The sequence below is a fragment of the Lampris incognitus genome, chromosome 2 (assembly GCF_029633865.1).
Source record: "Lampris incognitus isolate fLamInc1 chromosome 2, fLamInc1.hap2, whole genome shotgun sequence".
NCBI classification, from domain to species: Eukaryota; Metazoa; Chordata; class Actinopteri; order Lampriformes; family Lampridae; genus Lampris; species Lampris incognitus.
The window spans coordinates 115,376,406-115,401,446 of record NC_079212.1 but is presented as its reverse complement, the minus strand read 5'-3'; the positions used below and the strand labels follow the sequence as shown (position 1 = coordinate 115,401,446).

The following is a 25,041-nucleotide window of genomic DNA, read 5'->3' as shown; positions in this document are numbered from 1 at the left end:
TGTTACATAAGTGGAAAAAAGGCAGTTTTGGTGATTTAAAAAAAACATTATGTGCTTATCAAAGGAAAGGCCGGGATCAGATGTAATGCCAATATTTTTGGCTGCCAAACTTCGTGAAATCACAGAGTTGTCAATTCTTATCATTACTTGATCAAATTGGTGTCTGTGTCTAGCAGGGCCAATGACCAGCATCTCGGTTTAATCCGAATTTAAAAGCAGAAAGTTTAGTGATATCAAATTTTTCACAGCAGGCATCTAAATTAGTCATTTGAGTATGATCATTAGCCCTTATAGGCACATACAGCTGAGCATCATCAGCATAGCAATAGAAATGTATTCCATAACTGTATAATTTGGCCAAGAAGTGAAATGTAAAGAGGAAAAAGTAGACGGCCAAGAACTGAGCGCTGAGGTACACCATATTTAATGTCAGAGAATTGTGATGTAATATTACTGTGGCAGACAAAATGTGTTCTTCCAGATAAGTAGGACTTAAGCCAAGAGAAGGCTAAGCCAGACACCAAAATTACAATATATTCTGTCTAATAGTATACAGGGATCAGTGGTGTCAAAGGCTGCACCGAGGTCCAGTAGTAGAAGCACAGAAGTGGAATCAGATTCCATAGCTAGTAAAAGATCGTTCACCACTCTGGTCAGAGCGGTTTCAGTGAAGTGACAGGCCCTGACATCTGATTGAAAAGGTTCATATAGATGGTTTTCTTCTATATGGGTCAAAAGTTGTTGATACACAACTCTCTCTAGTACTTGAGAGAAGAATGGAAGATTAGAGACTGGTCGATAGTTATTAAGAGAGCCTGGATCGAGGTGCTTTTTTTTGGGGTCTTTTTCCACTTTTCTCCCCAATTGTATCTGGCCAGTTACCCCACTCTTCCGTTTTTTGTTGTTGTTTTTTTTTGTCTTTTTCCCCTTTTCTCCCCAATTGTATCCAGCCAGTTACCCCGCTCTTCCAGGCCATCCTGGTCTCTGTTCCACCCCTTCTGCTGAGCTGTGATGTCAGCATCCTAATATTATCCTCTATGTTGGAGACTCTGGCCCTGGGTAAACAGTGAACCAAGGCTGGCGAAGCTAATCTAATATTGTGGGTAATGGAGTCTCCTATCACTAGTTTGCGTTGCTTTACTCTGTTAACAGGAGCAGGAGAAGCACGCTGGCCAGTAGGACTACCAACGGGGCTGGTAAGTGGCAAAAACCGGTTTGCACTCAGGAGAGGTGACCGCAGACCGGGCCACATGACTGGTGGCTTGCTCTTGCAAGCCTTCCCACACCAGTAAATGGAGACAAACTCTGACGCATCTGCCGACGAGGCTGAGCTAGTGCTAACAATAGCAGGTCTGCTGTGGGGCTCAGGGCTAAGGCTATCTGGAATGCCCTTCACATCTAACATAATCCTAGCCGAAAGAAGCTGCTCTAACTCATGGGCATGTCTCTCTTAAGACATGTCTAACATGTCTCACTAAGACATTTTGGACAATTCTGTGCTTCCAACTTTGTGGGAACAGTTTGGGGAGGGCCCTTTTCTGTTTCAGCATGACTGTGCCCCAGTGCACAAAGCAAGATCCATTATGACATGGTTGGGTGACTTTAGTGTGGAAGAACTTGACTGGCCCGCACAGAGCCCTGACCTCAACCCCATCGAACACCTTTGGGATGAACTAGAAAGGGGATTGTGAGCCAGGTCTTCTCGTCCAACATCAGTGCATGACCTCACAAATGCTTTTCTGGATGAATGAGCAAATATTCCCACAGACACATTCCAAAATCTTGTGGAAAGCCTTCCCAGAAGAGTGGAAGCTGTTATAGCTGCAAAGGGGGGGACCAGCTCCATATTAATGCCTATGGATTTAGAATGGGATGTCATAAAAGTAATTGGCCATATCTCCAGCAATGATGAGACAGCCTACAGGGATGAGATTCAGCACCCCACATCGTGGTGCACTACCAACAATCTGGTTCTCAATGTGCAGAAGACGAAGGAGCTGATTCCGGACTTCAGGAGGTCTAGAAGCTGCAGCCACTCCCTCATACACATCAATGGGGTGGAAGTGGAACGTGTCTCCAGCTTTGAATTCCTTGGAGTCCAGGGTCCGCGGTGGTGTAGCGGTCTAAACATCGGCTTTGTGTCGGTGCAGTTGCCTGCTGGGGACCAGGGTTCGTGCCTCGGTCTCATCAGATCCGACTATGGCTGGATTTGATGAAGCAGCAATAATTGGCAATGCTGTCTTTGGGAGAGGGGTGGAGTCAGCTTGTGTTCGTCACATGAATGCATCTCTGTGTGTGTCGCAAAAAGCAGTGGTTCGGCCTGGATTCGCCTTGTCATGAAAGTGGCGAGGCATCTCCTTCGAGACTGCCGGCCGGAGAGATGCAGTTGGCAAATGCATGCCGTATGAGGGTGGGTGTTTGAACTAAGAATAGGGAAGCGATTGGCCACTTAATTGGGAGGAAAAACAGGGAAAAATCAGAAATAAATTTATGAAATAAATAAATAAATTCCTTGGAGTCCACATCAACGAGGAACTCTCCTGGACATCAAACATCCAGGCCCTTGTGAAAAAGACTCAACAACGCCTGCATTTCCTGAGGAGGATAAGGAGTGCCCGTCTGTGCCCCAAAATTCTCACCAACTTCTACCACTGCGCCATAGAGAGCATCCTGACCAGCTGCACCTCAGTGTGGTACAGCAACTGCACATCAGTAGACCAGAAAGTTCTGCAGCGGGTCATCGAGGTGGGCCAGCATATCCCCGGTACCCAGCTCCCAGCCAAAAAAGACATTTCTCACAAGCGCTGCTTTCAAAGGGGTCTCAGCATCAGCAGAAATCCCACCCACCTCAACCATGGACTGTTCTCCCCCCTGCACTCTGGGAGATGCTACAGGAGCCTCAGAGCCCGCACTACCAGGCTCAAAAACGGCTTCTTTCTCCAAGCAGTTGACCACCTAAACCTGGTTACCCACTGAATGTCTGTGAATATTTTTAAATATCTTTGTACTCGTGCTTTTTTTAACTTATTTTTCGCTTTTGGTCTTCATCTGTTTATAGCTTATACTGTGTTTGCTGTGTTTGTGCATGTCTGTCTTGCACTGTTTGGCGAAGCCGCAGCCCTTATTTAATTTTTAACATGTGCCTGCAGATTGTTTTTAATGACAATGAATTGAATCGAAAAGCTCCTGTAGGTGTAATGGCCAGGTGTCCCAATACTTTTGTCCATAGTGTGTGTGTGTGTGTGTGTGTGTGTGTGTGTGTGTGTGTGTGCCCTGTGATGGACTGGTGGCCTGTCCAGGGTGTCTCCCTGCCTGCCGCCCAATGACTGCTGGGATAGGCTCCAGCAGCCCCGCAACCCTGAGAGCAGGATAAGCGGTTTAGATAATGGATAGATACTAACTTGCACTGCATGCAGTGGTTAGCGTGGTCGCCTCACAGCAAGAAGGTCCCCGGTGTAGTCCAACCTTGGTGGGTCGTCCCAGATCGTCCTCTGTGTGGAGTTTGCATGTTCTCCCCATGTATACGTGGGTTTCCTCCAGGTGCTCTGGTTTCTTCCCGCAGTCCAAAGACATGTAGGTCAGGTGAATCGGCCATACTAAATTGCCCCTAGGTATGAATGTGTGTGTGTGTGGGTGTGGGTGTGTGTGGGCCCTGTGATGGTCTGGCGGCCTGTCCAGGGTGTCTCCCCGACTGCTGCCCAATGACTGCTGGGATAGGCTCCAGCCAGCATCCCCACGACCCTGAGAGCAGGATAAGCGGTTAGGATAATGGATGGAGCGGTATATATCTTGGTATTCACATTTCAAAGGATATGACTCTCAAACAGCGGCTAGATTTTCTTCCTAAAATTAAGAAAACCAAGTCAATTCTTAATATGTGACTTCAGAGGGATCTTTCCATTTTTGGAAGAGTACTGACAAAGGCTGAAGGAGTATCAAGCGTTGTTTATCCTACCTTGTCAGGCTGTGTTAATGATGTGCTCTGTAAATAAGTTAATAATTTATTTATCAAACTTTTGTGGAAAAGTAGACACCATTACCTTAAAAAAATACTCAGTTTGGAGAGAGCGGAAGGATAATTGGAGGTCTTAGATTTTGTTCATTTAAATCGAACCTTCAAGATCAAATGGCTTAAAAAAATGTTTGGAGCTCCTGGAATCATTATGGAATTTTATACCGCACAATATATTTACAAAATGTTAGCTGGCTTAGAATTTATAATGGTGTGTAATTACAGTGTCTTTAAATTGCCAATAAAACTCTCAAAGTTCTATCAGCAGGCTTTACTGTCTTGGAAATTATATTATGTTCACAACTTTTCACCATATAAGGATATAATTTGGAACAGTGGTAATATTACTGTTAACAAGAAAAGTATTGAAAAAGAGAGCTGGATTGAAAGGGGTATAATCTTTGTTACAGCTTTGTTTGATGATAAGGGTAATCTTTATAGTTATGAAAATCTTTTCCGGGAAAATACAAAGACTTCTGTGATAATGGCTATTCCCACAGGTATAATCGAGTTAAGGAAATGTTGCTTAGGCTATCAAAATGTTAATTTTCAAATACTTTTTTTAAAAGTTAGCGGAATAAAATTAACAGACATAAAATGTACCAACAAACATAAGGAAAGTGCTTCATGGCCCAGAGAGAAACCTTTCTGGAATTCACAGTTGGATGACATAAAATGACATAAGGCACGGTTGTGCCCCTTTCAGTTCTGTATCTCAAATAAAATTGGAGAAATTCATTTTAAAATGTTACACAAAATCTGTCCATGTAACACAATAATTTCCAAGTTCAGTGACATAGATCTTAATTGCACCTTTTGTAGTACTGAGCCAGACACGGTTATGCATTTCTTTTGTCACTGCTCATCTGTGTTTTGGAGTGACATAGAGAATTTTATACTTAACAAGACTGGACATTCCATAATAATTATGCCTAAAGACATTATTACTAAATTTGAATGTGAAAATAAATCTTTAAGTTAGATGTCAAATCTTATACTTGCACTTGGTAAGTTTCAAATACATAAAGCAAGGTTCTCTAGGTCCCTCCCAAACCTTGGTGCTTTTCTGGTTGAGTTCAACATGTACACACATCGGCCCTTATGACGAACTAAAAAAGTGAATGCACACTGTCATATTATAAAGAACTATTTTCTGTTGCCCCCGATTAAGATTAATTTACTTTATTTAGGTTGTTATTTGTTATGTAGATACCTTATCTTTATATTCAAATAAATTGATTTGTTTACTTTGCATATTTCATTTGATTATCTGCCTTTTTCCTTTTTCACTCATAGAAAAGTAAATTATAAAATGTTTGACTGTATGTTAATAACATTCAATAAAAAAAAAAGGTACGGTTAACAATTACATTAAATGTGTGCTGTGACCGAGTCCAACTGAACCGTACCTGAGCCCACCTCTTCAAGCGGGCCCGGACACGGTACACTGAACCATGCCCAAGCACAGTACGGAGTGATCACACTGGTCAAATGAACTTGACTTTGGGGGTCAAACATGCTTTGGCAGGGTACTGATCACCTAGTGTGAGTAACACCCTAAATCAGTAGTTCCCAAACAGTTGATGTGAGAGTGGATCAGCCGAAGGGACGGGAGGGACGTTCTGCATATCCATGGCACATCCATGGGTGATAAAATAAAATCACATGGGTACAGTGCAGATTGCTATCTCAGTGCTTACATGCCTCACAAAAACCAACTACATGTTTGTGCTCCTTGCACATGCTGGGCACAACAGCTGCTGACTTTTCTCTTTGGTAGCTGGGCAGATCTTGCACTTCTTCCTCTTCACTTGGTCCTCTTGTCTGATGTCCTCCCGTGGCTGGGTGGCGGCTGTGTTTTGTTTTGTTTTTATCTCATCTTCCTGTTGCCTCTAATATGCTTTTGGAGGTGGGGCATGCCCTCCATGCAGCTCTTCCTTGATGAGTAGCTGCCGTGCATTGGTCATACCACCCATGTTATCAGGGTGTTGTGCAGTGAAGGTGGTGTAGACATTGAGGGTAGTGGCAACATTCAGCACATTGTATCAGAGCACCATGGGCCATCTCGTGTTTTATAGTTATTTTTGAGGCATGTAAGCACTGAGATGGCAATTTGCGCTGTACACGTGATTTTGTTTCGTCAGTTTTATTTTTTATTCGGTCACATTCACCTCATTTACGCTACAAATACACTACAGTTCAATACATTACAGTTCAGTGTTATCAGTAATATGTGTATGTTATGTGACAAGGTGACAAAATATTTCAAATATGAAATGGATTATTGTTTGGTCCAAATCACTGCTTAAATAATTATTTTAACAAAATGGGTAATTTTTTACCCATGTGTGTAAACTTGATGTAGTAATATAAAAACCATTTCTGTTCAGAAAGTAAGAAAGGAAAAATAAAAATAATGATTTGTGGTAATCAAAAACAAGATATTTAATGAATACTTGGACTATTGACTAAATAAATTGATTTCAAAAGATGTAGCAGATCTATCTATCTATCTATCTATCTATCTATCTATCTATCTATCTATCTATCTATCTATCTATCTATCTATCTATCTATCTATCTATCTATCTATTTTTCTTTGGGGTGTTTCCAGTGCAATTGACATGGCTATAAAGACAAAAGTGTCTATTGAGGACTGTGTGTGTGTGTGTGTGGGGGGGGGGGGGGTGGATGAAGTATAGATAGAGGTTAATGTTCTCTTCTATCGTGACAAGCATTTCCAATCAAGAGATAATTACATGGTTTTTGTCCTCATCATTATTCAGTGTCAACATTGTATTTGTGTCTGATTTTTATCAGTATCTTTCATATACATGGGTGTGCATGGATATATCTGCATGAGCCTCTGTACACACATTTATGAGCCTGTGTGTGTGTGTGTGTGTGTGTGTGTGTGTGTGTGTGTGTGTGTGTGTGTGTGTGTGTGTGTGTGTGTGCGTGCGTGTGCGTGTGTGTGTGTGTTTGTATAAGATAACATTTAATGATTTTTATGCTTTGCACTTTGTGTACTTAGTCTTGTGTTTGTTGCATCTTGTGTGTGTTTGGGTGTGAGCATGTGTATTAGCAGATGCTTGTGTGTGTTATGAGTGTGGCCTTGTGTCTCGTGTGATGACGAGTGTCGTGCTTTATCTGGTGTTTGATGGTGTGTATCATTCTGGCATACAGTTTGCTTTGCAGTAGTATATTGGAATCCATTAAATGTGGAATGCTTTGCCACAAGATTAAATTCTCTCATCATCGTCATTGTACAACAGCAAATCACAGCTCGGCAGCTGAATACTAGTAGAGCTGTGCACTACACAATAACTGCTGTCACTGAGTCAAATCAATCAAGCTTGGCATTGCATCGATATATTTGCGTCTTTTCAGCACTTTGTCCACCATTTTCGTAACGTCCTGTTGGAAGAGTGATTATCTGTTTAGTTTTTGTGAATTGTCTTATTTTCTCACATATTTTAATTCGACCCATTTTGTCCTCAATGTTAATTAATCTGCAAGAGAAAATATTATACTCCATGTTCTTCCCTTTTTCTTTACTAATAGAAGGAGGAAAGCATATATATATTCAAGCCAGAAATTATGTGGAAACCTGTTTTATGTTAGGCAGGAATATACTGATTTCATATTACTTCATGAAATTAAGAGAAAGAATTGAATACAGTGGGACTCATACAGAATAAATACAAAATGGATGCTCTTTAGGATGGCAAGCCATCATACCCCAGGATCAAGAATAACTCCTGTGAACCACATAAATCTTTACTAAATTTCACTGTTATTTTGCTATTTAAAGCTAAAAAATGTGACTTTGGAGAAATGGGCAAGAGTGAGCTAGATTTTGATAGTAGACAACCAAAAAAATCCACTCCCCCTTCCTTCTTCCCTCCCATATCTGGCAAAATTATTGTCATTCATAATCTACACATGTAAAAAGGATTACTTCCAGAAAAGTTCTTAGTTGCACTAACATTGCACTTGAAATATTTATAAAGATACACATCGCTATTTTCTTTTGACCAAGAGAGACAAGCCTACTGTGTATGGTCCTTTGCCCAAAAACTGCACAGAATGCAATCAAATTATGTGCACAAAATTGATTGACAGCCAGGAAGCACGCCCCTTCCCTTTGAGAACCTCTGATTAGTTGGAAAGGTGAGGCTCGCTGTGAAACTTTAAAATGGAAAACTCTGCACTGCTGCCACACCTGTCTATGAAACTCATTCACCATAGACTATGGCAGTGTATCCTCATTAATACATGTTTTGGAGAGAAATTCAAATGAAAAAAATGTGCATACTGTAACTTTAACACTAACTGTTTCATTGAAATACTTATTTGGTCTACCAAAAAAACATTTAAGGACTGACATCATCTTCGTCCCCTAGAATATCCCTCCATCCATCCGTCCATCCATTATTCAAGCCGCTTATCCCGACTGGGGTCATAGGATGCTGGAGCCTATCCCAGCAGTCATTGGGCTTCTAGGTCTTCTAGATTATGTAAACAGAAAGAGACATTTGAGAAATAGATTCTGCATTCATCTCAGGACATGGTCAGCTAAAAATGTTTGAAGGGGGTGCTCATTCACACACACACACACACACACACACACACACACACACACACACACACACACACACACACACACACACACACACACACACACACACACACACACATACACACATATCTTGCCACAGTCAGATGGCAGGCCAGAGGACCTTTATTGATATGTCTGATGGATTATCTCTTTCTCTCTTGAGAATGAGATAATGATTGAGTCAGAGGGGTCTCAAACTTCAAACCATCCCACCCGGCCAGAGAAAAGCCAAAAGGTGGCCCTCGGTGGTCATGGGGCTCCATCAAACCTTTCATGTCCCTGGTTAGAGCCCTCTATCTGTCCCAGGCACCAGGCTACAGAGGACAGAGCCGCTACATGGAGATAATGTCACGCCATATTGAGAGCTGCATTTAGACCAGTGTCAATGTACAACTGACATGGTTTAATGTCCAGGTCAGTAACACATAATATTCTTGTACTGATGTTCTGAGATTGACTGATTGATAAAAGTGTTTGAGGTTAGATGTTGTCAGGATCCTTCAGGACTTCGATTTTGTGTGTTTAGTTAGACAGAAGGAAAGACATCTTCGATGTTATCTTTCTTCAGCTCAGAAGCAATAAATCCCTCAACAAGCCAGCATTCAAATGGGGAGGAGTGGCTGGATCCTATTTTGTGCCTCAATATTTTATTCAAAGGCACACCCCGATGAGCTTGTGTTGTTTGGCTTCCAAGAGAGCACCTTCCAGGAGATTTCCATTAATTATATAAGTAAGGTTCTTACTTATGCAAAAGGTCAAATATTTTTCCAGGGCCCTTTTCTTCAAAGGATATGAATAAGCATTTGTTTCGTTCTCTCTTAGAAATCTGCATTTTGGAAAGGGGGACACTTTAACTGTCAGTGTTCTTCAGCTCTCCTCTCCATGTAGATGTCCTCATTCCCTAAGGTTCAAAGAAATACGAAATTGACTGGTCATTAGGACGGGGCAATAATTCAAAATGATCAAATCGGGCTGTTCGGATAGCATAGCAGTCTATTCCATTGCCTACCAACACAGGAATTGCCGGTTCAAATCCCTGTGTTACCTCTGGCTTGGTCAGGCGTCCCTACAGACACAATTGGCTGTGTCTGCGGGTGGGGAGCAGGATGTGGGTATGTGTCCTGGTCACTGCACTAGCGCCTCCTCTGGTTGGTCAGGGTGCCTGTTCTGGGGGGAGGGGGAACTGGGGGAATAGCATGATCCTCCCACACGCTACGCCCCCCTGGTGAAACTCCTCACTGTCAGGTGAAAAGAAGTGGCTAGGTACTCCACATATATTGGAGGAGGCAGGTGGTAGTCTCCAGCCCTCCCCGGATTGACAGAGGAGTAAATCATCTTTCAATGGTATCGCACTGAAATTAATTGTGGATATTGCTGTATCGTGACACACAATTTTGTTGTCTAAATTAATGACAATGAGAATTTATTAAGCAAAATTTCTCCCGAAATCAGGTCTGAATGATTTGATGGAGTATTACTTGAAAACTAATGTTGGTTTGATATTATACTATGCGTATGCTGTGCATACAGTTCAACGTAATGAGCCCCAATCGGATTCTTAAATAAGGTATTCTTGCAGATATTGTGTAATGTTTCCGATATTTATCATGATGATAATATTTTATTTGTCGCCCAGCAATACTGGTCTTTTCCTTTGAAGGAACCCCCCCCCCGCCCCCCAGCAGAGTAAACGATGCCTCATGTTCACATCCTGTTAACAATAAACCCAGAGGAAGCCTTGACAGACGACTATGCCCTGTATGTGACTATGTTTATCGCCTTAGCTAGCACACTGTCCACCAAAACAAATGAATATGGTTTTTTGGCCTATTTGTAGAATGCCTGTGAGATGAACTGGCTGAATCTAACTCTTGAGTCCATCTGCGGAGAATGCCTAATCCCTCGAGGGAGGGAAATGTATTGTGAGCTGACCAGGCGATGACCCTACTCAATGGATCCTTGTCACGTCAGTTACCCATTAGGCAAGGCTCCGCTTTAATGGATGACATAAACTTGCTGTAAATGTTTAAAGAACCCTTTGCTGAGATCACACAAAGCACATACATAGTGCATGTGTTTGTGTCTGTTTACTAGGTCAGACTGTTGCACTTAACGTGGGCTGGCACGCACATGCACATGTGTCCGTCTTAATGCACAGGTGCGAGCAATACTTCCTGTGTGTAGATGCATACTACACCTTCCAGCTGTGCATTAAGACATACATGCACTCTCTCACACACTCTCTCTCGCTCTCTCATACACACACACACACACACACACACACATACACACACATATACACGTACACACAGTCCTTTAATGCTCTCTCCTCGCTGAATGAAATCAGTCACCCCAACTTCTTCTTTCTCCCCCTTATCCCCCCTCGCTCGCTCTCTCGCTCTCTCTCTCTGACAATCCTTTTTCTCATTTCATCACTTTGGTTCGTAATAAGTTCAACTTGACCCGTTTTCTTCTCCCTTTGTTTCTTCTCCCTCTTCTCCTTTTCCTTTTGAAGAAGGGAGTGAAGAGGAGCGGTATGCATTGGATCCAGTGTGTTGATTCTGTCATCATAGTTGCCCGGGCCTTCTGTCCCATGGCGGCCGCAACACTATGCTAATTAGCCTTCTCAATTGTGCCTGCCTGTGCTGCGTGCTGCTTTGAAGTTGTACATGGTGTGAACAGTGGCAGAGGAGAGGAGAAATGGGTAGAGAGCAGAGGAGAAAGAGGGCTGGACAGAGAGGATGGTAAGAGAAAGAGGAAGAAGAAAGGGGGAGACAATGGGAGAGTGAGGGGATGAGAAGTGATGTGCAGAAATGAGGTCAAGGACAGGAAATGAGGCAGGAAGAAAAGAGATGGGAGAACAAAGGAGCAGAAAAAAGGCAAAAAAGCAAGGAGAGAATAGTGATAGGGAGCGTGGGGGAGGGGAGGAAAAAATAGGGTGATGAAGAAATAGGGGTACAATGAAGCAAGCTTCTGGGCAGTGGAAAGAAAGAAAGTGAAGATAGGAGCAGGTCGGCGTCTCGAGAAGGTGTGATGGGAGGGGAGGAGGAAAATAAGGAGATGATTGCAGGTGTGAGGGAGGGAGGTACAAGCTAGTGTTGGAGAAGGAAGGTAGCATATTATAATTCTCACAGATATCAGTATGTAGATATAAAAAAAAAAATCTCACTCTTTTTCGGGTGGTGTGGGCCTTCCTCAAGCTCAGGTCCTCTACCAGAGGCCTGGGAGTTTGAGGGTTCTGCACAGTATCTTAGCTGTTCCTAGGACCGTACTCTTCTGGACAGAGCACTCAGTTGTTCCGGGGGGGTGGGATTATTTATTTATTTATATGATGCAATGACATATATTGTGATATGAAACTAGATATCTAGGATTTTGGTTATCATAATATGATATAATTCAAATGTTGTCATCGCTGGTCTTAAAAGCTGCATTACATACAATACAAAGTCATACAATGTTCTGAACCTGTTTGACTGTTTTGGCTGAGTGAAATTAACAACGGATACCCCTAACTGCCTTGTCATAATATCCACATTACTAATGATCATTTCTCAAAATGTTTTTGTGTGTAAATATCATATGAAAGCACCAATAGTCAACCCTAAAATATATTCACATTATTGATATTGAGGTATTCAGTCCAAAATATTGTGATATTTCATTTTGTCAATATCGCCTAGGCCCTAATAAAACAATAGTATCAAATACAGGGAATATCCAGAGAGCGACCACCATAACTAGAACACCTTGCAGATTTTGACCTTGAACAAGGAGTGGGGTGTCTGGGAGTGTTTGGCCAGCGAAACAGACTGCAGATTCAAATGAAGCTTTCCCATGCTAAAAGCTTGAGCTGAGAGGAAGATAGATGTCTGGCATTGAGGCTGACGTTGCCATTGGCCCAATCTATTCCCAATTACCCATTCAATGGCTGAATTTACTATTGAATGGCTGTCTCAAATGTCCACAAAGCATGCTTTTCCTGCATTGAGGAAACCAGCCTTATTTTCAGATTAGTGACAATGTCTGCTAGCAATGAAAGGATTAACACATTTTTGAAGGCATGTTGGTTTTTAAATGCTTGTGCCGCTAATAGTGATGGGCTGCATATGTCCTTGGATCAGAATCAGAATTATGTTTATTGGCCATGTAGGTTTGCACATACATGGAATTTGACTCTGGTTTTGTGGCTCTCTCAGTATACTTAACATAGCATAAAAACACTACAACAAAACAATCTTCAGATATATACACAAGGATTGAAATAAGACGTGATAAAGTGCAATGATGCAGATAATATATCAGAGATGCTGAAATAGATGCTAGCAGGTTACTTATACATACATGCCTGAGGTAGATGTACATAACAGAGCATACCAGTATATGTACAATGTACAGTACAGTATATACAAAATGGTTGGATTTATTGACAGTGTTAAGCATTCATTTGAATGACAGCCGGCAGAAAGAAGCTGTTTTTATATCTGGTTGTTTTGGGGTACAGTGCTCTGTAGTGCTTACCAGAGGGGAGGAGTTGGAACAGGTTGTGACCAGGGTGTGATGGGTCTGCAGTGAGGTTGCCTACCCGTTTCCTGAATCTGGAGGTGTAGAAGTCCTGAAGGGAGGACAGGTTGGCACCAATGATTTTCTCTGCAGATTTAACTGTCCATTGTAGTATGTCCCTGTCCTGTTTGGTTGCTGATCCGAAACAGACAAGGAAGGATGTGCAGAGGACAGGCTGGATTACTGCAGTGTAGAACTGAATCAGCAGCTCCTGAGGCAGGTTAGACTTCCTGAGCTGGTGGAGAAAGTACACTCTCTGCTGGGCCTTTTTGATGATTGTGTCTGTGTTGGATGCCCACCTTAGGTCCTGGGAGACTGTGGAACCTAGAAATCTGTAGGTTTTCATCGCAGACACTGTGCTGTTGAGTATGGCAAGGGAGGCAATGTTGGGGGGCTCCTCCTGAAGTCCACTGTCATCTCCACTGTTTTAAGCATGTTCAGCTCCGGGTTGTTATGGCCGCTCAAGAGGGCCAGCTGACCAACCTCTCGTCTATATGCAGACTCATCATCGTCTTGGATAGGCCAATGATGGCTGTGTCATCTGTAAACTTCAGGAGTTTAACAGCTGGGTCACCTGAGGTGCAGTCATTTGTGTAGGTAGAAGAGTAGAGGGGAGAGCACATATCCCTGAGGGGCACCAGTGCTGATTGTCCAGGTGCTTGATGTGATTTTCCCCAGCCTCACCAGCTGCCTCCTGTCTGTCAGGAAGTTTTTCATCCACTGGCAGATGGGGTACAGTGAGCTGGGTGAGATTGGAGTGGAGGATATCTGGGACGATGGTGTTGAACGCTGAGCTGAAGTCCACAAATAGGACCCTTGCATGTGTCCCTGGAGAGTCGAAGTGTTGGAAGATGTAGTGCAATCCCATGTTGACTGCATCCCCCACTGACCTGCTTGCTTGGTAGGCAAACTGCAGGGGGTCGAGCAGGGGACTTGTGATTTCCTTCAGGTGGGCCAACACCAGTCTCTCCAAGGATTTCATGACCACAGACGTTAGGGCAATGTTTATTTAGCTATTTTTAACTTGCAACCTGTTTTATACATTTTATAGTATATGGCTTTGATAAGCCTTGTGAAAGAAGCAGTTTATAAAAATATATAGTGATAATGTGTTTCCGTCCTGTGATTCATGTTTGGTTATCAAAAGTGTTGATAGTTTCTAAATGTTGATATTTGGTCTTAAGGAATTTTGTTAGTTTCTAGACGAGTTATTCTTCTATGACTATTACTATCTCTCAGGGAGAAACATTTATTGGTGCATTTTTGCATTTCTGACCGAGATAGACACCAGAGTTGGAGACATCTCATAGGGTGTAAAGCAATGTACTGTCATGATAGGCTTTTTTTTTTCCACAGAGGAACTTGATGCCTTTTCAGTTCATGATGATATATGAGGAATTTTTCAGTGTCTAGTATTTTTAAACCTGCATGGCTAATTATATGTTAAATATAAATAATTAATTATTTCCCATTTCTCTTTAACCCTACCCTGCACCCTCTTCCTCCCCAGTGGTGGTGTTGTATGTCCAAGGCCTTGGGACCAAGGAGTGGAGAGAGGTGAGTGTGAGATCCCTCTGTAGACTTAAGCGCTAACTGTGACTTAACCATGATATTGTAGAGGAGCTCAATCAGGAGTCGTGACAACTTTCTCTTTTGGCTACACAACGTGCACCATTTATTCCTTCACCATAACAACAACCACAAAAACCTGCGCAGTGGAAGTGTGTCACTATAAACACAACAGCAGCTGCAAACAAACGTTCCTACTAGCTCAATAAGGGGAATTATGTATCCCTATAACCACTACACACGTCCCCCCAGAATTCGCCTTAATACGAAAAGTCAGTGTGGCGAGGTGGGCGGATCTCTCTGCCCCAACGGCTCCGCTGAACAGGAGCTGGGGGCTGGTTAACCGCAGGCAAAGCAGCAGAGTCCTCACAGCTGGACCGGGGAAAGGGAGGGGTTGGGGAAGCAGGGGGCGGCTCACCGGGGGAGGGGGGCAGGGCCCGGGGGCGCCCCCGCCGTGGGGGCAGGGCCAGACCAACAGGGCGGTCTAAGTCCAGGTGAGCAGGCTTGAGGCGGTCCACAGAAACCTGCTCCAGCCTGCTGCCAACCTCCACCACAAAGTGCTTATCTCCAGTGTCCCGTACCCGAAATGGGCCGTCGTAGGGTGGCTGCAGGGGACCGCGGTAGCCGTCGTGATGGATGAAAACATACTCCGGCAACCGCAGCTCCGTGGGGACATAGGACTGAGAGCCGCCATGCTGAGAAGTGGGGACCGGTGCAAAAGCCCTGGCTTCCTCCTGCAGCGCAGTCCGTTGGCAGCTGGCGGACCAGGGAGCTGTGGCGGTGGGAAGGAAATCCCCCGGGACCCGAAGTGGCTGTCCGTAGACCAGTTCGGCGGATGAGGACTGGAGGTCCTCCTTGTGGGCCGTTCTGAGCCCAAGCATGACCCTAGGCAGTTTGTCGACCCAGCGGTCGTCCTAGAGGGTAGCCCGCAATGCGGCCTTCATCGAGCGATGGAACCTCTCGACCAATCCATTAGCTTGGGGGTGATACGCTGTGGTGCGATGGAGCCTCACCCCTAAACCTGCGGCGATCTCCTCCCAGAGCGCTGACGTGAATTAAGGCCCTCTGTCCGAGGAAAGGTCAGATGGGGTGCCAAAGTGGGCGACCCAGGTTCCGATGAACGCTCGGGCAACCTCCGGTGCCGTCGCGGACGAAAGCGGGACGGCGTCTGGCCATCACGTCGGGGTCACCAGTGTAGAGGAGCTCAATCAGGAGTCGTGACAATTTTCTCTTTCGGTTACACAACGTGCACCATTTATTCCTTCACCATAACAACAACCACAAAAACCCGCGCAGTGGAAGTGTGTCACTGTAAACACGAACCGAGAAAACAGCAGCTGTAAACAAACATTCCTACTAGCTCAATAAGGGGAATTATGTATCCCTATAACCACATATTGCTGTATGACCATATCTAGAAGTTAATGAAAAAGGGCTTTTCATTTTTGGCCTCAAGGCAAGACCAGAGACTTTACATTAGTGTGTCAGCTACTGAAATCAACTGTTCACATTTTCTGGGGTTAACAGAACATTAATGGTTGTCTGAAAGTATACTCAGACTGCTGACATGAATGTTATGATTTATTTCATGGAAAAAAATGGGGTTGTCTTCTCTGTACTTTGATAGTAAACAACTACCATTATTGAGAACTCTTCTTGACCTTCCCAAAAGGCCTGAATTAAATGAAAGATAATACTTTGGTTTCTTTGAATAATTTAGAATTATTATGTATATTAGAGGTCCAATTGGATGGTATGGTTGTTGCCTCACAGCGATAGGATCCCAATGTTTGATTCCAGCCCATCTGTGTAGAGTTTGCATGTTCTCCTCATGTTTGTGTGGGCTTCCTTTGGGTACTCTGGTTTTCTCCAACAGTCCAAAGAAATGCATGTGAGGTGAATGGGAGTCTCTAAATTGTCGATAGTTGTGAATAGTGTGTGAGTGGCTGTGCCCATGGGCTCTGTGTTGGACTAGTGACCCCCCCCCCTTTTCTCCCCAGTTGTATCAGGCCAATTGCCCCACTTTTCCGAGCTATCCTGGTCACTGCCTCACCCCCTCTGCCAATCCAGGGAGGGCTGCAGACTGCCACATGCCTCCTCCGACACATGTGGAGTCGCCAGCTCCTTCTTTTCACCTGACAGTGAGGAGTTTCACCGGGGGAACGTAGTGCGTGGGAGGATCATACTATTCCTCCAGTTCCCCCTTCCCCCTGAACAGGCGCCCTGACTGACCAGAGGAGGTGCTAGTGCAGCAACTGGGACACATACTCACATCCCGCTTCCCACCCGCAGACACAGCCAATTGTGTCTGTAGGGACACCCGACCAAGCCACAGGTAACACAAGGACTTGAACCTTGAGTCCCGTGTTGGTAGGCAACAGAATAGACCGCTATGCTACCCAGACGCCTGTCCAGGGAGGTTTTCTGTCTTCTACCCAATGTCTGTAGGGATAGACTTCCCCACCTGCAACCATGAATTGGATTAAGCGGCTAGAGATAATGGATGTAGGTCCAAGGGGTGGAGCCGCAGGAACGCTATTGTCATTCAAATTATTCTTCCATATTACTGTTTTTCTACCAGATTCCCCTCTTGTTATCGCTTCCATCATTCCTTCATTTGCAAGCATCCTCTTCCACTAGTAAGTGTAAACAACAGCTAAAATAAATTGGTGAGATAGGGCTGAGACACAGCTATAAGGCTAAAAAGGTGCTTTATATGACTCTATAACCATGAATATTAATTTGTTTCTTTTAGGTTTTGGATAGTGCTATGTCCAAATTCTCTCAAGCTACATTAATCAATCAGGCCAAACTTTGTCACTTTTCTTTTAAGAAAAGCCAGCTACCATAGCTGTGAGGCTAAACAATGCTGATTGTCTGTGATAGTTGAGCAGCATGCAATCAAAACCAACGTAATAACATTACTAGAATAAGAGAATAAAGCTAAATTTTCTGAAAATATAAGTCCAATATCAGTTGCATTTGATGAATTACTATCTATAGAACAGAATCCCAGGCTGAACCATCAGGGACTGTGCTGAACAGCTGGCAGATGTCCTTGCTGACATCTTCAACGTCTCGCTGTCCCAGGCAGTCATCCCGAAGTGTTTCAAGTCTTCCAACATCATACCAGTGCCAAAGAAGTCCCCTGTGTCCTGCCACAATGACTACTACCCCGTTGCACTGACTGCCATCATCATGAAGTGCTTTGAGAGGCTGGTCATGAAGTACATCAAGTCCAGCCCCCCCTCCACTCTGGACCCTCTCCAGTTTGCATACCACTCTAACCGCTCCACAGAAGATGCCATGACCTCTGCTCTTCATCCAGCCTTGTCCCACCTGGAGAAAAAGAACTGCTATGTGAGGATGTTGTTCATTGACTTCAGCTCAGCTTTTAACACAATCATACCTCAACACCTGATCAGAAAGCTGAGCCAGCTGGGCCTTAACACCTCCCTCTGCAGCTGGGTGCTGGACTTCCTCACGGGAAGGCCACAGTCAGTACAAAGTGGCAAGATCACCTCCAGGACCATCACACTGAGCACCAGTGCTCCACAGGGCTGTGTGCTGAGTCTACTCTTGTTCACCCTGCTGACTCACGACTGCACGTGTCATCCACCTCCAACCTCATTATAAAGTTTGCTGTTGATACTACAGTGGTAGATCTCATCAGCAACAACGGTGAATCATCATATATAGGTGAATCAACTGGTGGCGAGGTCCAAAAACAACAACCTCTCCATACCCCTCTGACCATCAATGGTATGGACGTGGAGAGAGTCAGCAGTTTTAAGTTTCTGGGAGTTCGCATCACAGAGGACCTCTCCTGGTCCTCACATGTCACTGTGCTCTCCAAGAAGGTCCAGCAGCGTCTTCACTTACTGCAGCATCTGAAGAAGGCAAGTCTCATACACCCTCATCACATTCTACAGAGGCACCATAGAGAGCATTCTGACCAGCTGTATCACTGTCTGGCATGGGAACTGCAAGGCCTCTGACCACAAATCCCTACAACAGATAGTGAAGACAGCTGGAAAGATTATAGGAACTGCTCTCCCATCCGTCCAGGCCATCTATGATACACGGTGCACCCGGAAGGCTCTCAGCATCGCGAAGGACCCCGCCCACCCTTCCCACATCCATTTCACCCTCCTACCCTCTGGCAGGAGGTCCTGGAGCATCCATGCTGCCTCTACCAGACTATGCATCAGTTTCATTCCTCAGGCTGTGGGGTTCCTCAACAGCCTGAACGCTTAGACCTTCCATAAAATGACTTTTTGACCTTCTTAGTTGCTGTCTGTGTCAGGTGTGCTTGTGAAGTTTAGGTCTGTGAAGTAATTTTTGTTTTTAATGCCCTTTTTCTTTTTAATATTCATTGCGTGTTATTTGTTTTTATGTGGCACTGAGGTCCATGTAAAACATTATTTAGTTCCCTTGTATGTATGAGACATGCATGTAAGGCAATGACAAATAAAAACAGTCTAAGTCTAAGTCTAGTATGGGCACAGTCTTCATAGAAATGAGCAAATACAGAGACATAATTCCCTTAAATTGCAATGGTTTATGAGTTTGTAAAACTCACCTGATTATATCACAATTACTTTGCTTTGAGCACCCCTAGTGGCCATTTTTAGAGAGGCTTATCTAGCGTTCAAACTAAAGTACCTTTGTGTTCCATTTCATATAAGCTTTGACCTCAAAGGCTAACACTCGTGGGTTTATCACTCATGCCGCTGTGCAGCACTGAAAAAACTTGAGTATACACCCACCTAATTGTGGGCCCCACTTAGAGCCACAACTCATCTATATATTGGGAAGCACCATAGCCCAGTGCTTAGCACTGTTGCCTCACAGTAAGAAGGTCCTGGGTTAGAACCCCAGGCCATCCAAAGTCCTTTCTTTGTGGTGTTTGCATGTTCTCCCCATGTCTGTGTGGGTTTCCTCCGGGTGCTCTGGTTCCCTTCCACTATCAAAAAGACATGCATGTTAGGGTTAATACTCCTGTCTGTTCCCATGAGCAAGGCAATGGAAAGAAGAACTGGAGTTGGTCCCCAGGCGCTGCAGCCATCCTATACAATAGGATGGTTTAAATGCAGAGAACAAATTCATTGTAAGAATACAGTTCATTGTAAGAATACAATTTCAAATAAAGTGGCTTTCATTTCATATATTTAATGGAGGTCATACAATAGGCTCCCATTTTTCTTCAGCTACCGCTGCAAGCACTTAAAGACATGAGAATACAAACACTTTCAGATAAGTAAATTAGATCTTTTTCAGGAAATGGTGTCTAAGTTTGTTCAACGTGCCAAACCGGTTGTGGACTTTGATCTGCACGAGCACGACTGCTGTGAATCATGCCTGGGACTGGAACACGCTGGCCTGGGTCTCACATCTCAGGTGTCATGCCCATATTTTGCTCGCCTTCTCAAGGCTGATAAGCAGCGAAGAGTGGATGCTTTCGCTGCTACGGCTGAGTATGTATGGCCATCACGGGACTCATATTCGGTCAACGAGACTCTGAATGTCTTGTAACCATTGACGGGCCAGTCGGCCAACTTTGCCTGCTCCATCCACAGATCGCTATGCGGGTTGCCCCTAGCTCTCCATCCAATGGAGGAGCTGAAGCTTGGCGGTGGCTTGCTGAATGCACACCCAAGAGATGCTGGCTCCCAGAGATCATCAATAGGCTGCCATCTTCAAAAATCTCACCGTTTCGCCGACGCAAGTTGCCGCTCCCAAGGATGAGATGAGCAGGGGTTTTCCCCTGGTCCAGGCAGCCAGGCGGGACTGCTGTCTGGCTTCATTCCTTGCCACTAGAAAATCCCAGGAAGGGGCAGCTGTGGACTTCAGGAACCTATGGGCCCCCATCTCTACATACGTGCCTATCACAAAAACGGAAGGCTTATGGGAGCATGGTTTCCCCCCTGTTCCTTCCCTGGAGCCCAAGCTGACAACATTTTTTGGTGTGAAGCAGTCCAACACGGGGGGTGGATGAAGGCTGGTGCTTCCTTCCGCCAAAGACCAGTTGACTGCTTGCCTGTCAAACCGGGCACACTAGTGCACCTTCCAGGCATCGGCAGCAGAAAACAGTATCTCCTTGTTAGCCTTTCTTTGACAAGCTAACAACCCAGATGCTGGAGCTGCCCCCGTAGAGAGCAGTGGAGCTCAGTAAGGCCGCCAGCGCCATCTTAACACCCTGTGTGTCGATCTTCCAGGCCAGAATCACAGCTTGGCAGACCACAATTCACCAGAATTTATAGCTGCAGTGGTCTTCCATCCCGGAGGCATGAACAAGAGATCTAATTGAGACCTCAATCAGCCTGGATGGGCTGTTCGGACCATGTTTTCAAGCTGTGGTGGACACCATGAAGTCAGCAACGGAGGAAGCAGAAAAGCTATGGTGGCTTGTCGCCTGAGCTCAGCTGACTACATGACCCCAGCACTCCTCCGGTCAATGGTGGGACCGCCATGATTGTCAAGATCACTGCCAGTGGCAGACAGGCCCCGCAGCAGCTTTGCCTTGTGCCACCACTCCTACTCCACCTCCTCAACTGCAGCTGCCGCATTAGAGGCAATGACAGTTTGGGGGGATGTTTGTTTCCCTGTAATTGTGTTTGATGCTATCTGATGTTATGATTAAAACAAGAACCTTTTCCACGAATAAACATCATTCCTGTCATAACAGTCTGTCCCTAAATCTTCTGACTCAGGAGTAGCTGTTAAACACACTTCCCCTGCACTATGTTAGCCAGCAGTCCTTAACCTTTCAGTTAATATGCAACTTGAACTCATGACATTAAAGTAGCACATCTCCTCTGTCACACACTCGCAGGTTTGCCCTGCATTTTTTTTCCCTGTTACAATGTGTATTGATGAGCCCATGTGTACTGGCATTTCGCCTTGTGCGGACAGCGCTCATACAGTTCTGCCTGCCACCGGTGTCTCCTTTCATCCCTCTCTGGATGTGAATGTGAGCATTCCATTGTGTCACGCTTATGAGTCTTCCTCTCCTAAACAGCAACTTCATGACGCATGTCACATCTGTCAAGCCTGGACTTCACAATCAGTTGGAAGAAAAGCTCTTCGCTTCCCTCTCAGCTTGTCATTTCTCTTGGACTGGAGTTGAACTCAGTCGGCAAAGAGTGGAGGTGCTGACAGCCCTTCTCTGGTGCGTCACACCTCAGAAGGTGGTGACAGCTCTCTGTCATGCAACTGCTGGGCATGATGGCAGCGGGGCACATTGTGATTCCCCTGGGTCTTCTCCACATAAGGAGGCTACAGAGGTGGTTCATTCGGCAGCACATCAACCCTGTGCATCAGCAGAGACATGGTTTGCATTCCTCCCGCCGTACGTTCAAATTTAGCCTATTGGGGAAATCCTCACATCCTGTCAGTGGGGGTGCCTCTGGGCAGAGTTGTGTCATACATCTTCGGTGTTCACAGATGTGTTTCTCTCAGGGTGGGGAGGAATGTGCCTATCTCAGGTGGTTGGAGGACAGTAGCCAGCTCACATCTCGCCACATAAACGTGCTGGAGCTACTCATGGTGTGGAAAGTAGTCCAGCATTCCACCCAGCTTCTGCAGAATCAACATGTGCTAATTCACACAGACAAGAAGGCTATGGTAGCATACATAAATCCAAACGGGGGGAGGGGGAGTGCATTCAGTGCAGCTTCTCAGCATAGCCAAATGGCTATTGCACTGGGTGCACACATATTTACTCGCCATCAGAGCAGTGTCTATTCCTGTCGAGTGGAACAGAGGGACGGACATTATGTTGAGGGGGGGCCCTTGTCAGAGGGACTGGAGCTGTCATCCCAAACTGGTTTCCCAGATTTTGGAGGAGGTTTGGCAGAGCAGAGGTGGATGTGTTTGCCGCACACAGAAACGCACAGTGCACTCTCTGAGCATGGAGGACAATCCTCTGCTGGGGCTGGATGCGTTTGCGCATCGGCCATGGGCCCAAGATATTTCTTTACACCTTTTCACTAGTCCTACTAATCCCTTGGTTCTTGGACTGGATACAGGAAAAGTGGCTTTCAGCAATTTTGATAGCCCCGGAGCGCATGGGGGCTGTGTGGTTTCCATGCCCACAGCAACTGCTATCAGGCCAACCATGAGAACTCCTGTGGTGCAGGGACACTCTTTCCCAGGTGGAGGGAGCGATCAGGGTTACCTGATGATAGGCCAGCGTTTGTGGGCTTGGCCACTGAACAGGAATGCTTAGAGAGGCTGGGCCTCTCACAGGATGTTGGGCGCATTATTCAGAGTGAGTGCCAGAGCCACATCTACCAGAGCATCTTACGCAGTCAAATGGATAACTTTTCAGGGTTGGCATGTAGAGAAGAGCTTGGATCCCATGGCGTTCTCTCTGCCTCACATGCTTTTAATCCTGCAACTGCTAGTGGACAGGAAATTGGCTTTCAGCATTGTAAAAAGATATGCTGCCACTATTTCGTCCTTTCACTAAGACTTCCGTGACTTATCGGTGTTCAGCCACCTGATGGTGAAATGCCTTTTGAGAGGTGTATGTGGACGCCGGCCAGTTTCACGTTCCCTGGCCCCTTGTGGGATTTAGCGCTGATGTCCAAAAAAAGAGTTGGTGAGTTATCCGCTCTGTTGGTGACTCTGTCATGCCTCAGGATCCAGGAAGATGGCAGCTCGGGTATTTTGCACCCTAACCTGACCTTTATGCTGAAGAGCATCAATAGCTCTTTCAGGTCAGGATTGATAACCTTGGATGCCCCCCCCCCCTCTTAACAGATCAGAGGAGGAAGCCATGTCTCATCTGCTCTGTGTAGTGCACGTGCTTTCTTGCTATGTTTATGCGAGTAGCTGTTCTGTGTTGTTCCCAGCGTTTGTTTGTGCACTACAGAAAGCAATCTCAGGGGCTTCCTCCATCTGCAGAGTGCCAGTCTCACTGGCAATGCTAGGCAGTGTCACAGGCATATATTGCCTCTTGGATGGATCCCCAGGAGGGCATCAGAGTGCACTCCACAAGGGGGATTGCTTCCTCTGTGACTTTGGATAGAGGAATGACAGTAGAAGACATTTGCACTGCAGCTTCATGGTCTTCCCGCTGCTCTTTCATTCGCATTCATTTTCATTTGCGGGATGTTTTCCTTCCAGTTCTCTATTACTCACTCTGTACTGAATGTACTGACTAAGTGATGTCAGAGATTCGGCTGTGCACTCTCCCTCTTGCTTCAGTGTATGGAGAGCGGTCTTTTCCCCCTACTCTGCACCTCGCTGGACTGTTTCAGTGCATAACCTTTGTCTCTACGTCCTCACAGCAGTGGGCTTTATTGTTCCCAGCCTTCATCCCCACATGAAGATTATTAGATATTCTGCTATGTCATGTCATTGAGCACATGGGGTTCTGTGAGGTGCCATTATGCACAATGCGATGACGAGGCTTGCAGAGTTTTTGTGTTGTGGTGAAGTAGATGTGTGTTTATGCTTGTGGTACTTGATGGATCCAGTGTGGCATAGACCATATGCTGCTTCTCCCTTAACCCGCTAGCAATAAATAGCCTTAGAGGGCGAAGCCTATATGAAAATGAATGAATGAAAGCCACTTTATTTGACATTGTATTCTTATAATGAATTGTATTTTTATAATGAATTTGTCCTCTGCATTTAATCCATCCTACTGTATAGGAGCAGTGGGCAGCTGCAGCGCCTGGGGATCAACTCCAGTTCTTCTTTCCATTTCCTTGCTCAGGGACACAGACGGGAGTATTAACCCTAACACGCATGTCTTTTTGATGTTGGGAGGAGACCGGAGCACCTGGAGGAAACCCACGCAGACATGAGGAGAACATGCATACTCCACACAAAAAAGACCTGGGATGGCCTGGGGTTCGAACCCAGGACCTTTTTGCTGTGAGGCAACAGTGTTAACCATTGGGCCACCGTGCTGTCTATATCTATATCTATATGAAATAGAACTATAGTATATTTCTGTACTGTAGCTCTAGATTCTATGAGTATAGCCACAGCCCTCTAAGATCTGGTTCCTACTGGCTCTGTAAATAAATGAAGAAAAAGCTGTATTAGGAGCCAATTGTACAGCCTTGATTCAATATATAGACGAGTTGCAGCTGTAAGTGGGGGCCCACAGTTAGGTAGGCACGGCCTCGAGTTTTTTTCATTGCTGCGTGGGGCGTGAGGGATAAACCCACCTACAGCGATAGCTGTAGAGGGCTGTACCTATACTCATAGAATCTAGAGTTACAGTGCATAACTACTGTTAAGTTAAATCTATTTCCCA

General features: G+C 45.1%; 1 protein-coding gene across 1 annotated transcript in view; it reads left to right on the top strand.

The window, feature by feature from the left end:
• The window catches only part of LOC130131577 (copine-9-like), a 208,637-nt gene that overhangs the window by 47,091 nt on the left and 136,505 nt on the right, over positions 1 to 25,041 (top strand). Inside the window, exon 3 of the mRNA XM_056301330.1 lies at positions 14,707 to 14,753. Within this exon, the coding sequence (XP_056157305.1) occupies positions 14,707 to 14,753 (47 nt within the window). The remainder of the gene's footprint in view (positions 1 to 14,706; positions 14,754 to 25,041) is intronic.